This window comes from Chamaea fasciata, unplaced genomic scaffold (assembly GCF_029207755.1).
Source record: "Chamaea fasciata isolate MVZ Bird 193981 ecotype frontalis unplaced genomic scaffold, bChaFas1.0.hap1 SCAF_27, whole genome shotgun sequence".
NCBI classification, from domain to species: domain Eukaryota; kingdom Metazoa; phylum Chordata; class Aves; order Passeriformes; family Sylviidae; genus Chamaea; species Chamaea fasciata.
The window spans coordinates 2,377,585-2,395,364 of NW_027094112.1; the positions used below are offsets into that span (position 1 = coordinate 2,377,585).

The window sequence follows — 17,780 nt, forward strand, 5'->3', positions numbered from 1 at the left end:
GGTAATTATTCCATGAGAGGAATGCTGTGGTGTAATGACTGCCCCAGACAGGCTTGAAACACTGCCTGGCTTCTCTTTTCTTCCTCTGGAAATCCCAGACTGCAGAGCGACTCCTGCAGAAGTCAAAGCTGCATTAGGCACTGAAATCCCCAGAGCCCCATCTTTCCATGAAGAATTTTGGGCTCAGTTTTCAGCGACCAGGTCAGACAAGCTGTATTTGTGGATGTGTCACTGGTGGCCTCAAGGGGGTTTTTGTTGGCTCCTTTCTCACTGTGTGAATAATGCCTACCAAGTCACCTTTGGGAAAGGGACAGAGCTGCTTGTGAAACCAAGTAAGAAACACGTTTCTGTGGATTTACCTCATTTGTGGTGGGTGCAGGTTTGAACAGCACAAGGGCTTTTAGCCCCAGGGCTTGGGAGCACAAGGAATCAGCTGGGTGGAATACAGGATTGTGATTTCAATTCCTATCATCCTTCTGGGCTTGTCTGTGCCTCTGGTGTCTGGTGGCAGCTGGAGACAACCCCAGGAACAGATGGAAATCTGGACCCTCTGGGAGCAGGACTCCATCAGGTGCTGTGCCCACAGAGCACGCTGCTGTTGTTCCCCTCTCCTGTGGCCATTCCAGCACAGCTTTGGGGCAGGGATCCCATCTGGGAATGTCTTGGCAGGGCCTGCTGTGCCAGGGCTGCCTGCAAAGGTCTCCTGGATTTTCTCATGAGGAGCTGAAGCAGCTCCATGGCTGCAGGGCCACTTGCACAGATGAATGTCCTGCAGTGAAAGGCCCAGGGGAGGGTGTGAGAGAGTGAAGCTGCAGGAAATGCCCAGCCCAGGGAGCCAGAGATTACTTGACTCTGATGGCTGCTGATACTTGGCAAAGGGAAATATCGCTGCTTCTCAGGCAGAGGCTGGGGAATAGAGGTTGCCTTGCTGCAGGGAATGGCAGCAGAGTGGAGCCTGTGGTGTCAGGAAGCTTTGCTGGGGCCTGGATTTGCAGGTGCTTTGAGCCGGAGATCAAGGGCAGGGCTGCCAGAGGCGTTTTTGTAATGAAATGTGTCAGGGTGTAAATGTGGCAGCCAGAATCGTTTTTGGCAAGGGGACGGTGCTCTCAGTCCTGCCAGGTGAGCTCGGCCTTGTCCTGGAAAGTGGAATTGCTGCATTTCTCTCTTGCTCTGGGTTGTTTGGAGGGGCACTGTCTTGGGAAGCACAGTGTTTGCACCCCTGCCATTGCCCAGGTGTGCCTTGGATTTGGGTTTCCCCAGGGCCCCTGCCCTCTGCTCTGCTCCAGCACCCAGATCCTCTTTTCCAGAGCCTCTGGTGCCTGGGAGCATTTCCCGGAGCAGGATTTGCTCTTTAGAGAATGTGCTGGGGGCACGGTAATGACCTGCTGATGGTGCATCAGTGCAGAGGAGCAGAGGGGAGGTTCAGGAGAGAGAGACAGATTGATAAACTTGTGCTCAGGGCTGGTGTGTGCCTGGGGAAGGGGCAGCTCTGGGCTTGTGTCCATTGCTCTGCTCTTTACCAACAGCTCCAGCTGCCCTTGGCCTCAGGGGCTGCAGTGCCCACCTGGCCAAGGCAGGGGCTCAGGGCCTGAGGGTTGCAATCTCTCTGCCAGCAATTCCTTGCTGGGGCTGGGCACTGAAAGGAATGGCCCAGCTGGGATGGAGAGCAAGGCTTTCAGTGCTGGAACACCTCTGGCACTGCACACATGCCTCCTGGGCTGCAAATCTCGGCTGCTGGGAAGGTGCCCTGTGCCAGGGACCCTGCTCCAGGCTGGCTCCAGGGGCTTCTTCCCTTCCCTTTGGCCATTGCACTGCAAGCAGCCTTGGGGCAGGGATCCTCAAGTGTTCCCTGAGAGCTGAAGGAGAGCTTCTTCCCATCTCTGCCATGTTCAGTGCCCACAATGCAGGGCAGTTTTCCGCAGGGATTTGAGCAGGGAAATGGGCTTTGGGCAGAGAGAGGCCAGAGGAGATCTCTGGGGATGTGTGTGGGTGTTCAGAGCCTGTGGCAGGGGCAGCTCCAGGCATGGATGGATCCCAGCCCTGCAGCAGCCCCTGAGGGGGCAGGATGGAGAGGCCCATTTTGTAAGGAGCTCTCACACTGTGTGAGCTTTGGAAACTGGGGAAAAGTGACCTGGGGGAGTGGAACGAGACTTGTCATTGCCCCAGGTGAGTTGTGTCCCTTGTGAGCCAAGGTGGGCTCAACACAGACAATGTTGAGCTCCAGCTGCACCCAGAGCAGTGCAGGGGCTTGGTGGAGAAATTTGGGCTGGTTTTAGTACTCTGAGGAAAGAGGTGGGAGACTTTGTGCTTCACCAGTGTGTTCTGGGAATGTGTCCATGGTGTGGAGAAGCAGTGTTGGAAAAGTGTCAACAAGTGAGTGAAATGCAAGGGCAGGGCTGTGTAAGACCAAATAAGATTTCTGTGATTTGGGAGACTGGACCCAGTGGAAAGCTTCAGTCCACTCAAATACAGGCTTAATTTTTGCAAAGAAGGAGCAAAATGCAGTTCAAACTGTTGGCAACAAGGAATAGCAGTGATCTCTGTGTTATTGCTGGGAACTGTAGAACTGGAGCTACGACCACAGAGCAGAAATGGGAATGACACGAGCTGTGGATGTTTCAGTGATTCTGTGAGTTGCTTCCAATAGAACCTTGCACTGCCATGTTCTCCAGCCCTCGCCCAGCCAAAACACCACCCAGGGCACCATTTTGCAAAGCATTGTGTCACAGTGTAATTCTGGGAGTTATGGCAAGCTTACATTTGGAGCTGGAACCAAACTCATGGTTTCTCGAGGTATGTCTGAATTCCCAGGTGGAAATACTTCTCTCAGCTCACTAGTTATTTTGCCTATTTTGACACCCCACAATATTTTAGCAACAGGACTATGAATTTTCAATTGGTATTAAGAGCAAGTGGTTTCCATGGCTGCAGGTATATTCTCCCCTCCCCACTCCTGAGAATGAACATAGCAGGGGTATTCCATGTGCAGGAGGATTTGTCTTGGAAAGTCAACAGGACATGGGGCTCCTACATCAAGCTCCTCAAGCAGAGGAGAAGCAAAGTGAAATGGTGAAAGCCAGCAGAGACCAGCAAAATGCAGAGGGGTGAAACTGGTTTCATGAAGCTGCAGTAGTAAAAAGGACTTTTCTTGTATGTGGAGAGAAATAGTTGGAGATAACCAGACTCAAAATTGTATGTGAACAAAAAAAACGCACATTTTGGGTGTGTGCTTTGGAGATCATTGAGCTGTAACTGTAGGGGGTGGGTTTCTGTTATTATTTAAACAGAAATGTTTGTTATACAAACACAGGACAGTCAGGAAACTCAGGAAGCTTGACCATGAGAATGGCACCAAGTTCATGTCAGAGCCAGCTTGTGTTGAGTCCTGGGGATTTACTTTGTCCTGCCACATCCAGAACAGTAAGAATCTTTTCAATGATTCTTCCAGGTGAAGCTTGGAGCACATTAGGAGTGAGGATCTGGACCTGGTGACCAGCCTTAAAACTGAGGGTGGGATAAATATTTGGATAGAGGGATATAGGGCAAGAGGCAAAGGTAATCACTGAATGACTTTTTGGAAGGATGGAAAGGTGACCCTTACCACAAAATACATTTTCTGAAGAAAAAAGGCTGGATAGAAAAATGTGCTTTGCCTGTTGCTGCTTTAAATGAATGAAAAAAGCTCCCCGCAAATCCCTACACCTCTTCTCTTGTTTGAAACCCTTTGTAAAAGGGAAAGTGACACTCAACAAGATTCAGGTGAAGGAAGGTGCCCTGTGCCAGGGACCCTGCTCCAGGCTGGCTCCAGGGGCTCCTTCCCTTCCCTTTGGCCATTGCAGTGCAAGCAGCCTTGGGGCAGGGATCCTCAAGTGTTCCCTGAGAGCTGAAGGAGAGCTTCTTCCCATCTCTGCCATGTTCAGTGCCCACAATGCAGGGCAGTTTTCCACAGGGATTTGAGCAGGGAAATGGGCTTTGGGCAGAGAGAGGCCAGAGGAGATCTCTGGGGATGTGTGTGGGTGTTCAGAGCCTGTGGCAGGGGCAGCTCCAGGCATGGATGGATCCCAGCCCTGCAGCAGCCCCTGAGGGGGCAGGATGGAGAGGCCCATTTTGTAAGGAGCTCTCACACTGTGTGAGCTCTGCAGAGTGGGGAAAAGTGACCTGGGGGAGTGGAACCAGACTTGTCATTGCCCCAGGTGAGTTGTGTCCCCTGTGAGCCAAGGTGGGCTCAACACAGACAATGTTGAGCTCCAGCTGCACCCAGAGCAATGGAGGGGCTTGGTGGAGAAATTTGGCCTGGTTTTAGTATTCTGAGGAAAGAGATGGGAGACTTTGTGCTTCACCGGTGTGTTCTGGGAATGTGTCCATGGTGGGGAGAAGCAGTGTTGGAAAAGTGTCAACAAGTGAGTGAAATGCAAGGGCAGGGCCGTGTAAGACCAAAAAAGATGTCTGTGATTTGGGAGACTAGATCCAGTGGAAAGCTTCAGTCCACTCAAATACAGGCTTAATTTTTGCAATGGAGGAGCAAAATGCAGTTCAAACTGTTGGCAACAAGGAATAGCAGTGATCCCTGTGTTATTGCTGGGAACTGTAGAACTGGAGCTACGACCACAGAGCAGAAATGGGAATGACACGAGCTGTGGATGTTTCAGTGATTCTGTGAGTTGCTTCCAATAGAACCTTGCACTGCCATGTTCTCCAGCCCTCGCCCAGCCAAAACACCACCCAGGGCACCATTTTGCAAAGCATTGTGTCACAGTGTAATTCTGGGAGTTATGACAAGCTTACATTTGGAGCTGGAACCAAACTCATGGTTTCTCCAGGTATGTCTGAATTCCCAGGTGGAAATACTTCTCTCAGCTCACTAGTTATTTTGCTTATTTTGACACCCCACAATATTTTAGCAACAGGACTATGAATTTTCAATTGGTATTAAGAGCAAGTGGTTTCCATGGCTGCAGGTATATTCTCCCCTCCCCACTCCTGAGAATGAACATAGCAGGGGTATTCCATGTGCAGGAGGATTTGTCTTGGAAAGTCAACAGGACATGGGGCTCCTACATCAAGCTCCTCAAGCAGAGGAAAAGCAAAGTGAAATGGTGAAAGCCAGCAGAGACCAGCAAAATGCAGAGGGGTGAAACTGGTTTCATGAAGCTGCAATAGTAAAAAGGACTTTTCTTGTATGTGGAGAGAAATAGTTGGAGATAACCAGACTCATAATTGTATGTGAACACAAAAAATGCACATTTTGGGTCTGTGCTTTGGAGATCATTGAGCTGTAACTGTAGGGGGTGGGTTTCTGTTATTCTTTAAACAGAAATGTTTGTTATACAAACACAGGACAGTCAGGAAACTCAGGAAGCTTGACCATGAGAATGGCACCAAGTTCATGTCAGAGCCAGCTTGTGTTGAGTCCTGGGGATTTACTTTGTCCTGCCACATCCAGAACAGTAAGAATCTCTTCAATGATTCTTCCAGGTGAAGCTTGGAGTACATTAGGAGTGAGGATCTGGACCTGGTGGAGAACTGCGTGTCCAGCCTTAAAACTGAGGGTGGGATAAATATTTGGATAGAGGGATATAGGGCAAGAAGCAAATTAATCACTGAATGACTTGGTGAATGGGTGGAAAGGTGACCCTTACCACAAAATATGTTTTCTGGAGAAAAAAGGCTGGATAGAAGAGTGTGCTTTGACTGTTGCTGCTTCAAATGTATGAAAAAAACTCCCCGCAAATCCCTACACCTCTTCTCTTGTTTGAAACCCTTTGTAAAAGGGAAAATAACACTCGACAAGATATCAGTATTTGTTATAAATGCATCTGGTTTTCCAAATATCTTTAAAATTGTGCAGATATATTTAGGATTGTTTAATATCTAAATTAAGTGAGTTTACTCTTGAGAAGCAATATAAAGTCCTAGGCAAATGGATCTCTCTGTTCATAGGGATAAAGAGGATTTCTTTTGGTGGAGTATTTAACTGCTGAAGGTTCCATTTGATGCTGCTCTGGATATTGTAGAGGCCTGTGCTATTGTGTAGCTCTGGAAATTACAAATTCACATTTGGATCTGGGACGAGACTTCTGGTTTTGTCAGGTACATTTACCCTGATTTTTTAACTAATTTGCAGGTTTGTTAATACACACCAGGATCTGGGGAGTGGCAGCTGTCAAAGGCATTGTTGCCGACCTCAGGCAATGGCATTTAGCTCAGGGCAGCTGTCCAAGCTGGTAGACTCAGGCTTCCAGAGCTCCTCCTCTGATTGCACTCCTGGGATCAGCTAAGATACAGCCTGGTTCTGCTCTTCTGCAAAATCAGTCATGTGGATTTGTTCTCTCCTAAAGGATCTATCCATGCCACTTCTATTGGCCTCAAGAGAAGCCATGGATTATATAAGTCAGATGAAAATGCATTGAAAAGCAAGGATGTTTATAATAATGTGGTGGGTTGAGTGCCCACTAGAATTATTTACACATGGTTCTCACCCAACAATCAATTACATTGCTGGCCAAGAGCCAGGGATGTGCACCCACAGCCCAAAAAACCAACTCCATCCTGGGCTGCATCCCCAGCAGCATTGCCCAGGACCCTGGGGGATTGATTCTCCTCCTCTGCTCTGCTCCACTCTGCCTGGGTGAGACCCCACCTGCAGAGCTGTGCCCACCTGTGGGGCCCCAGGAAAGACAAAGACTTTGGAGTGGATTCACAGGAGTGCCACAAAAATGCTCAGAGGGATGGGGCAGCTCTCCTATGGGGTCAGGCTGAGAGGGATGGAGTGGTTTATCCTGGACAAGGCTCCAGAGAGACCTTATTTCAGCCTTTCAGTACTTCCAAGTGCTTACACACTTACAAGAAAGATGGAGAATTAGTTTAAAAAACAACCTGTAGTGACAGAACAGAAAGTAATGGTTCTAAACTAAAAGAGGGTAGATTCAAACTGGAGTTAAAAAAAGAAATTTTTTAACTGTGAGAGTGGTGAAACACTAGAACAGGTTGCCCAGAGAGGTGGTACTTGCCCCATTCCTGGAAACATTCAAGGTCAAGTTGGGTAGGGCTCTGAGCAATCTTACTTAGTTGAAGTTGTCCCTGGACATTGCAGAAAAGTTGACTTAGACGACCTTTAAAGTTCTCTCCAAACCATTCTGTGGTTCTGTGACTTAGAAAATTTCCACTTGGGGTGATTATCACCATTTTAGCTGGTCTTTATCAGAACACCACCAAGGAGCATTGCACTACAGCATTTTTAGTATCAGTGTTGGGATGGGGATTGACTGCTTTCAGCTGGGTTATCTGATGTGTGGACACTGTGTTACCCACAAATATTGCAGCAGGATCGTGTTTGTGACTGGGACTCGCAGCTTTGCTGAGCTGCCACAGCTCCAGTAGCATTTGTAACACTCCAGGCACTGTGCAGCTGAAAGACTGTAGCTTTTTCTCTTCTTTTTCTGTTAGAGTCAGGATTAAATGCACCAGACCGTATTTCTTCTTGGGACTCAGATGTTTATTAATTCTTATCTATAGTACAGTCTAACAAGCTATGAGTTTTACAGCACTTCTGGCTAACCAAGTACAAAATGGCCCCTATCTCTTCCTCTACAAGGCCTTTTAAGGATAAACTGTCTAATTAAGAAATGACACCTAAATTATTTTTACTTTTAACCCAATAACGAACCACCCGTGGCCCGCAATGTGGATTTTTCTATCCAATCACAAAAGACCCCCTGACCCATGGAGAGGAAGGTGAAGAGGAAGGACTGGCCTACGTCCTAAATCCTCCATCTTGCTTTGTATATATTTCTATATTCTAAAACCTTAAACTCTAACTTTTCCACCCTGTGATATCACACACTTCTATTCAAAATCCACCCCCATAATCCCAGTACTATCACTCAATTTTGGAAACCTTTCTCAAGGCCTCAGTTCAAATGCAGTGTTTTCTTGAGGGTTAGTGCCTGTCAGCACAGAAAGTTTGAAATTCTCACTGCCCAGGGCTCCAACAAGACAGAGTGTGAATTCCCAAGAAATGGAATTTTATCAGACTGCCTGTGAGGCTCCGAGACCTAGACGGGGCACAGTGCACTGAAACCTGTGAGGACACAACTGTACCCAAGGCCAACAGGGTCCTCACAGAGGTTTCCTGGGTCGTGTGAGTTCTCAGGGTATAGAGGTATTAAACTGACATAAGGAAAAAAAGAAAAGAACCTTGTTGGTGATCAAGGCATGTGGGGAGTAAATAGGAAAAGAGCTGGACTGAAAGGCTGTAACCACAACTGCATGGCTCAGTGAACTGAAATTTTATGCGATATTACACGGGGAAGAGCAGATCGTTACTTGTATTGCCCCAAAATAGATAACACCACACAAGTGTAACCAGTGAATGAATGAACATTTTTTAAAATTTGATCTCTGTGTTTCTGATATTAAATTATCCTGATATATATTATCAGGATTATATTATATTATATGTATCAGGATTTATATCTAGCTATCTATCAGGATTATATAATATATATAAATTATCCTGATATATATTAAATTATTCTGATATAAAATTATCCTGATAATTTTCTGGTAGATTTATTTGGTACTTTGATAGTGTCCTAAGTCAATATGTTCCATCATTGCACCCCGAAGTTACCCCCTGCTCTGGGCTGTCTGCTGACCTGGCTGCCAGCATGCATTGCAAAACCCTGCCCACATTTTTGTAGAGGCTGGCACCAGTGTGCCAACCAGGGATACAACAAACCCACCTTTGGAACTGGGACCCAGCTTGTTGTTATCCCAAGTAAGCCTGAGTTTTCTGTTCCACATTAACATCAGGGTTGGTACATCATTTGTGTGTTGGGTAGATGTGATGCCTGTTCTCTGGTCCTAGAATTAAGAGCCAGACACGGTTAAGGGATAAAAGAGTTTTTATCTCAGTGTTTAATAAGGATCCTCAGGTGCAACAATTCATCAGGGTGGAAGCCACTGAAATGCACACACATGGTAGATTGCGTATACACTTTCATAGACCTTGTAAATTAGCATATCTGACCAAGATTCCCTAATGAGAAGCTGAAAGGAATGCTGTGACATTTCCCTATCCTAATGTATTCCCCCCAGATGGGCTTATCTTGGTTTTCAGAATGTATTCTGGAGAGAACCTTGGCTTCCTGAGACAGTGAAGGGTTTTCCAGCCTCCAGCTATGAGGCCTTTAGGATGTTTGGTCTTCTGGCCTGACAGAATACCAGGACTATGCTGAGATATCAGGCTTAGAGAATTACAAGTGTGTGTGCTAAGAGTACTGAGAATACATAAAAAGTGTATAAAAAGAGAAGGCAAAAAAAATCACCATGGCATCAGATGGACCAGGGATTTAATGGAAGAATACTAGATTTTAGATTAGAGTTCATGGAAGAAGATTAGATTTTCAGCTTCCCTTGGCAAAAGCCAGCTGAAATAGAGAGGCTGTCTTGGAATGCCAGGAGGGTTTGGCTGTGGTGTGGCAGTGACCCACTGCAGGACAGAACAGGGGAAGAAGCTGGTGATGTCCACCCAGGTTTAATAGCCAAGCCATGGTGACTGGAGGTTCTTCTGACTAAGGGCTCAGAGACTGGATTTTTTAAGTCTTAGCCTAAGAGAATCTGTCATGATCTTTCTTTTGTAAATCCATAACCACTGTATGATTCTAAGATTTTTTTTTTCTGGAGACAAAATGTCTGCTATATATAATTGAAAACTTGATCAGGCAGTTGAAAACCAGTCTGATTTTGGAAGAAAAAACATGGAAAAGCATTTTGTGAAAATGACAGAGGTACTCAGAAGGTTCATGAGCAGCCACTTCAAGTCTTTTTGTTTCAAGGTAATTGTCACACAGCCGGTCAATCCATCTCAGTCACCTGTGAGAGAGAGGATTAGATAAGCAGAACTGGTCCTTCTGACCCCCCAAAATCTTTTCAATGATTCAACAAATCATTGTTGAAAGGAGCAGCAGAGGAGATCATAGCAATTCTCTCCTTTGGGTTAGATGGTTCCTGAGTAGATCCATACATGAACACAAACAGGGCATTTCTTTCCAATAAGAAAAACATCAGGAAAAAATCATCTCCATTTTTTCTGAACGTAAACACAGGCTAAAAGCCCAGGATTTGTCCTGGCTTGGTACTAGAGAACTGTTTGTTCCATCGAGCACTTGATTTCTCCTCACATACTGGGTGTCTTCCTCTAGTAATTCACTGTTACTTTTGGTTCAGTGGGAAATCTTTCCCTTGAAAGGTTTGTGAGAAAGACTTTGGATAGTTTTGGTAGTTTGGCTTCATCAACTCTAATTACAGAGGCAATAACAAACACTTTCTTTGGGAGGAGACCAGAATTAGGCCTGAAGTCTGTCAGTAAAGCAGCATATTCATATTTGCAAACTCTGAATCTCTCCTCAGAGTTGATGATATGTGCTTTGGATGATGTGGGCTAATGCTGGACTAGGGCCTGCTTCTGCTACCTGAGTGTCTCCAGACAGAGTCTAGAAAGTCTAGGAAGAGTTTCTGTCCTAAATGTGTTAATCTGGTCTTGCTGTAGCCACCCCAGCATCCAGCTGGGTACAGAACAGATAAATAACATTTATTTCAGTGATAAGGAAGATTTTTTAGGCCATTTCTAGGCTTTCCCCATGGAAAGAAATTAAAATTTCTTCATCTGGGAGCTAAGCTGTCTTCAGTATTTCTACAATAAGACAGATTACACAGAGGAGCCCTGGCAGAGCTTTTGGAACATGCATTGGAGGACAGACAGGAAACATCACTGAAGTTCTTGTTGATTCACTGGAGTTGCTCCTCTGGGGGCAAGATTGGCCTGTGTGAGTGGGCAGGGGGTACAGGTGTTCTGGAGTGGGGAGCTGTGGTGGAATATCACGTCTCAGGCTGAGGAGTGGTGAGAGCACCAAAAATTCTGTCACAGCAGTTCCAGTCTGATGCAGAGAGTTTGCTTTGGAAGGAATGGAGATTGTGATCATTTTCTGCATGATGCCAGCTGGGAATTAAACCAGTTCAGGATTTCTACTGCAGTTTGTTTGGAGGGGGAAAAGAAAGGGTACAGGTCTCAGTCTGATGTGGGAACAGGGTTCAACACCCCTGAAATCAGCCTCTGGTTGGCTGTCTCTGTAGACTGGGCAGGAGCAGCATTCCAACAGCTCCTGCTCTTCCACCTGGAAGAGATCCTTCAGTAAAGATAAAATTAGGCAGCATGGAAAGCTCAGAGCAGCATTGTTTACTTGTCACTCTTTTCTGTAAATAGAGGTCATAAATATACAGCATCTCCAGCACAGGCACCAGCTCATAAAGACAGAATAACAGGTCACAGGGGTGTGGTTAGGGTAGATGTTATTCACCAAAACCATCTCAAACCTTCATAGCAGTGGGCAAAAACACCAAGGAACTTACAGGAAATAACTGCAGCACCAGAACAGAGGCAGCCTCCACTCTGAGTGAGAACAGGAAACTAATATTTTGTAAAACTGCTGAAGCTTCCTGTGAAAAACAGACTTTATTATTTCCTGTGATCAAGATCAAAGCATTGCACAGATTGAGAGGGAGAAAACCACTCTAATTTGGAGAGAGGTAGATATTTATCTCTTCAGAAAGAACCATACAGTGATGAGAGATAAGGAGAACAGCTTAACAAATTCCTCCTCTTCTCATTCATTTCCATGCACCCCCATGGCAGTGATCTACCCTGGCTCATCTGTATTTTATACAGGGATCTATCATCAAGCTTTTTACCATCTCCTGCCTTCCTCTCCCTAACAAACATTCACTATTTCCAAAACCCTGGGAGTGTGGGAGGTAAGGGAGTCCCAACACACATGAGGCTGTATTTCTGCTTAGAGTCTCATCAGGGTCTTCAAAGCCAGGGCAAAACTAGAACAGATGAATTCCAATTCAGGAAATGGGCCGGAGAATGAACCCTTGGGCTTTGAGGATTTTTTTTTTTTTAGAGATGATACTAATGGAGCAGTATGGCTCTTTCTCTGAGGTAGGAAGAGCTGGGAGCAAAACAGATGAAGAACATTTATGTCAGTGATAAAGAAGATTTTGAGAAACTTTCTAGACTTTTCCCATGGGAAGAATCGAAAACTTCTTCATCTGGGAGCTAAGATGTCATCAGTATTTCTACAACATTTATCAGTGATGGGTGTGAAGAGGGAGAAAGCAAAGATTAATCTCAACTCTCAGTCCTACACAGTAACACTTTATCTGTTTATAAATGTGAACTGAAGCTCTCATTGAAATCTGTGAAGGTCAAAGCGACTACAGCATGTCTGTAATATTTCATCTAGTCATCATGAGAGCACTGCAGTGCCTGGAACATTTTACTGTTAGCCCTTAGCAAGGATTTAGGAAAGCACCTTTTCACAGAATCAGATGAAAAGTATGCTCAGAGTACAAGTTTATAAAGCTAAATATGCAAAAAAGGGTTTTAACCACAGGTTGTCTTTTCATGCGTGTGGAAAATCCCAGCCTGACTGGCTCACTGGCAGAGTTTGAAGCAAGGAAGGAGTGATGAGCTGTGAGCAGGGCTGGGCTGCAGCTCCCAACCCTGCAGGCTGTGCCCCACCATGGTCCCACAAGACACGGGAATGTTGCCTCTTTGCCTCTGTTTTCTCCCTCCTTCCTCCTTGGTAGAAATGGGTTTAAGGGTCATTAGGTTGGTACAGTCATAGCAGAGAGATCTTAAAATAGGTGCCTTCTATCTGCAGCCTTTCGTGCCTCAAACCCTTCTCTGCAGGGCAAACCTTTGTAAACAAAATTGGTACAAGAGGTGGAACATGAGGAAACATTTGTTTGCTTCCCCCTTCTGTCCGTGAATGCAGCCCCTTGTTCCAACTTTGCAGTGGCTCTTGAGCTCTCTGCTGTAGGAGCACCATTTGTAGGCTGCTGGTAAATGTGGACACCCTCAAGGTTTAGTGGTTTATCCACTGCCCCTCAGGATAGAGGGAAGAAGTGGGATTTTTGCATTTGGTGGATTTGACCAAACACTTGCAGAAAAAGCAGAATGGGCCTGGGCTGTCTCAATCATCACAAAATCACAGAATGGTTTGGGTTGGCAGGGACCAGCCATGGGCAGGGACAGTTTGTGCTGGGCCAGGGTGCTCAGGTGCTCTGTCCAGCTGTCACACACATCCCTGTCTGCACCCAGGCCAAGGTGCCAGAGTCCAGTGAGCTGTCACTGAGGGGAATGGCTGGGTTAGGTAGGGACATCCAGGCTGTGGATGTCCACCAGCCTTTTCAGATGCTCCAGGAATTCTGCCTGGCCACTCTGTGTCTCCCACACAACATAAGTCAACAGAAGTAGCTTCTGCATCATCTGCTGGAGGTGCTTTGGCTCTCTAAAAGTGTCCTGGTACAAGATCCCAATGATCAGGCAACTTCCCTCTGGAATAATGGAGAAACCTGCTGTTTTTCAAGCATTTCAAACCATTTCCAAGTGGCTGACTGTTAAGACTGAAGGAACTATGAATGTGCAATCTGACCTAATGATTCTTCTTTTCTCCGCTTGCAGACATTACTCCATCTCCCTCAGTCTACAGGCTGACCTCTAAAGATGACCAGGATCTGGAAATGTGCCTTATCACCGATTACTCCCCTGAAAAGCTCACTGTTAACTCAGCTGAGCAGCACACATCTGCTGTCGTGGGGGTGGCAACAGAGGAGAGAAAAGAGGAATCCAGCTACCTGTCCACATACTGGGCCAGGAGAGATCAACTGCAGTGTGCTGCCAGTCACGAGGGCTTTGGAGAGCTGGAGGGAGAGGACCCTGAGAGTGGTAATGGCATTTTTGGGGCTGTGGGCAGGGTTGGAGGTGCTCTGGGTGCTCTGGGTGTGAGCAGGGCTGGGCTGCAGCTCCCAGCCCTGCAGGCTGTGCCCCACCATGGTCCCACAAGACAGAGGAATGTTGCCTCGTTGCCTCTGTGTTCTCTTTTCTTCTTCCTTGGTGGAAACAACATTAAGGGTCAGTAGGCTGGTACAGTCATGTTGGAGCCCTGGGGACAGAAAATTTTAGACTTCCTGTGCTGACAGGCACTGACCCTCAAGAAAACACTGCAATTGACCTGAGACCTTGGAGAAAACTTCCAAAATTGAGTGATAACACTGAGATTATGGGTGTGTAGTTTGGATAGAAGTGTGTGATATCACAGGGTGGAAAAGTTAGAGTTTAAGGTTTTAGAATATAGTAATATATATAAAGCAAGATGGAAGTTTTAGAGTGTAGGCTAGTTCTTCTTTTTCACCTTCTTCTTCATGGGTCTAGGTAGTATTTTATAATTAGATAGTTAAGTCCACATTGCAGGTCAGGGGTGATTAGTTATTAAGTTAAAAGTAAAAACAATTTAGGTGTCATTTCTTAATTAGACAGTTTATCCTTGAAAGGCCTTGTAGAGAAACAGACAGAGCCATCTTTTTACTTTGTTAGCTAGAAGTGCTGTAGAACTCACAGCTTGTGGAACTGTAATATAAATAAAAATTAATAAACATCTAAGTCCAAACACGAAATACCATCTCTCAAGCATTTAATCCCAACTCTAACAGAAAAAAAAATACAAACAACATTTAATGGTGTCCCATGTAAGGAACAAACTCACAACCTTCACAGTCATAGCAGAGAGATCTTAAAAACACACTGTGAAGAGACAACAAGTTTGAAATTTCTTTGTCGAATGGGACACTGAACTTTAATTAGATCATATTTTATGCTTGCCCTGAAAAAAGGAGAAAAGAGTTTTTATGGGAGAGTTTGTTGGCCAGAAACTCTAAATAGTCCTTCTAAGCAAAGATATCTTTATAGACCTCTGAAGAAGTGCATTTTTGTTATTAATCAAATTTATTGTTACTCTCTGCAGGTGCCAGTGCTATCTGTGTCACAGGGATGGCCTTGCACTTCAAGACAGGTATGTAACATGGCATCTGAGGAGAAAAGTTTGGCCTGACTAAAGTAAATGTCTTCCCAAGTTTTTGCTGGGGAAGAATTCTTTTTGAAACAGCAAAAAAGTCAGACAGAAAACTTCCAAAAGGGCCCCCACAGGCTTTAAGCATCAAAGCTGAAAGTCGTGGTGTTAATGCAGCTTTCCTGACCCAAGCTGATAATTTCATTCAGTGCAGCCAGAGCCCATAAGCTCTTGCCCTGACTCACCCCAGAGTGGCTCCAGGTACTGCTATGAGTCAGCACTGCCTCATTTCAGCCTTTGGGGGAGTTATTTTGGGTGCACAAACACCCAAAGAAACAATCGCTGGGCTGGTGGTTTCTGTGCTCAGGGTTCACTAAAGCTGGGGTGCACCCACACCAGCTCTGCCTCAGCTCACTGGGGAGGGCTCAGGGCAGTGCTGCACTCCAAGGAGCTGCTGCTGTGCCACTTCAAAGAGCAGAGCCTGTGCCTGCCCTGCTCTCAGAGCAGCTCTGCTCTTGCAAATCTTTCCAAAACACCGTTTCGGGAAAATACCCGTCAGTAAACAGGGCTGATTCCATCAGCCCTTCAGCTCTCTGAAAGGTTCTCAGTGATAAACTTACAGTGAGACTTTGCTGACAGCTCCCTCCTCCAGCATAGATCAATGTATTTTCAAATGGAAATGGCTTTGTGACTTCAGATCAATATAAAATTCAAATACAATCGTGTTCTATGATTAAAATGAAAATTGTGTTCCCCTTGCCCATTTAAAAAAAAAATTGGAGAGAGGAAGGAGGGCTGCCTCCAGCATCCTGGGTTCACAAAGCACATTATTTAAATCCAGCTAGGTGGCTGGCAGACTGGCATATTGGATAATTAAGTGGTGATTGGATGGAAGAAATTAAAGTCTCCGAGTCCTACTCGCTGTCTCGTTTCCTGTCCTACCAGCTGACTCCATCACACACAGAGCAGCTCCCTTAAAAAGGGCTTTTCAGTCTGTCTGGAACACGAGGATGTCTCAGTGCTCTTGTGACTCTCATTTTCTGTTTTTTTCCAGATGAACACTTGAACACACTGTCTTTATCACAGCTGGGCCTCAAAATAGTCTTATTGAAAGGAATCATTTTTAATGTTCTGATGACGATGCTTATGTGGAAGAAAAAAAAGGTGAATATGGTTGGGGGGGTCTGAAATCATCTGTCAGAAAACATCTGTATTGGTTCTTCAGCTATGAATGCTCCTTCTCTCTGGAGCAGCTGTTCATGAAGTCTATCCAGACTTTTCTTCCAGCAGTAAAATCCCTCCATTCCTTTGGCCATACAACTTTCACCCACCACTCAAGTGCCCTTTCCTTGTCCGTAAGAATTTTTTTTTCCCTTTCAAGATATTTCTCCCTTCTATTTCTACATCCATCCCTTGCCTTGCCTGCACTCATCCATCAGATTTCTCCCCTCACCTGCCTCCAGCTGGGAAAGTTTGATGGTTATTGACTTTAATATAAACCCTAATATATTAGTTCTTTCCCGGTGTCTGTTTCTTCTCTTTCTCTTGCCTGGACACTTCAGCTCTACAGTTGTGCAGCTGCCACTGCAACCCAAATAATGATTTAACATACTTGTTTTTGTTACAGGACTGAGAGCAACCAGCTGGTGCAGTCCTGAATTACCAAAACCATCAGCTTTGAAAGAGCACCGTGAGCAGGAGGGAGCACAGGGATATTCCTCGTACAAGGGACATCACTTGCTGTTCTTATACATCACACCAGCCATTATATTCTAAATTGCTTTATTTGCATTGCTTTAAAACTACTCAAAAGGAAACTTTTCCAGGATTCTGCCCTCCAGGTGCCTGGGTCATTCACCATACAGTGCCTCTTTAGCATGAAACAGAATTTGCTGTCATTATACATTGCCAAGCATCTAGCTGTTACTTGCATTAAAACCACGACTTCTGCCTGGAGCAATGTTATTTGTTAAAAACTGCAAGCTAAATATCACCTGAATGGGATTTTTTCCTATTTTGGTAGCTTTAGGAGTATTCATGTCTCTTAGGGTGCACCCCCAGAGACCTTTTCAGGTGCAAATGAAATACTTTGAAAAGCAAAGGGCGACTGACTCAGGATGCACTGTCCTGCCACCCTTTGCTAGACCAGAGCTAGATATCCCTTTTTTTTTTCCCTAGAGGATGAGCTGCAGGTCTCCCAGAAGTCCCAAATTCAGCGAAATTGTCACTTCAATATCACAGAGGAAAAAAAAAGAATTTTTTTATTATTTTTTTAAAGCCTAGCTGACCATAGCATGTTAATTTAAACCAGTTTAAGATTTGGCTTTCTGTTTAGTAAAAATACAAACTATTTTTGTTCTTCTTGTTTACTTCTAACAACCTGAGATCTCCCACGTTCTTTTTGTAACAATTGCATAAAAATATACTGAATTCTTTACCTGTCCATGTGTGCCCACCTCGGAACAGTGCTTGCCTGTGTTATCTGCATGCTGCTAATTCATGAACTGTACTGGCACCCACAAGATGTCTTTGGCATTTCTTCAGGCTGTTATCAAAAAAATCTTACAAAAAATTAGAAATTTGTCTCTTGTATTTGTTGTTTGAGGCATTTGGGGGGAAGGAGGGAAGGGGTTGGATCCACCATGGAGGGAGAGAACTGTTAGGGAAAATAATCCACAAAGCCCAGAGGTTTATATTCTAAAAGGAGACAGAGGAGTCCTTTGACTTTATTCGAATAAAGGGAGAGGCCACGGGGCGTTTCCCCTGGGGTCTCTCGAATTTTGGAGGACACAAGCTCCTGTTTATCCCAGTTTCCCGGGCACATTTCCCTCCCTCTTTCCCCACTGGCTGAGGTACTTGAGAGTT

General features: G+C 45.4%; 1 gene segment (V, D, J or C); it reads left to right on the forward strand.

Moving 5' to 3' along the window:
- Positions 1 to 1,034: 1,034 nt before the first annotated feature.
- LOC136301917 (M1-specific T cell receptor alpha chain-like) lies at positions 1,035 to 17,494 on the forward strand. The segment is given in 5 exon segments: positions 1,035 to 1,119; positions 13,532 to 13,795; positions 14,871 to 14,918; positions 15,970 to 16,079; positions 16,543 to 17,494. Coding segments are annotated over 5 exon segments (498 nt in total).
- Positions 17,495 to 17,780: the final 286 nt, after the last annotated feature.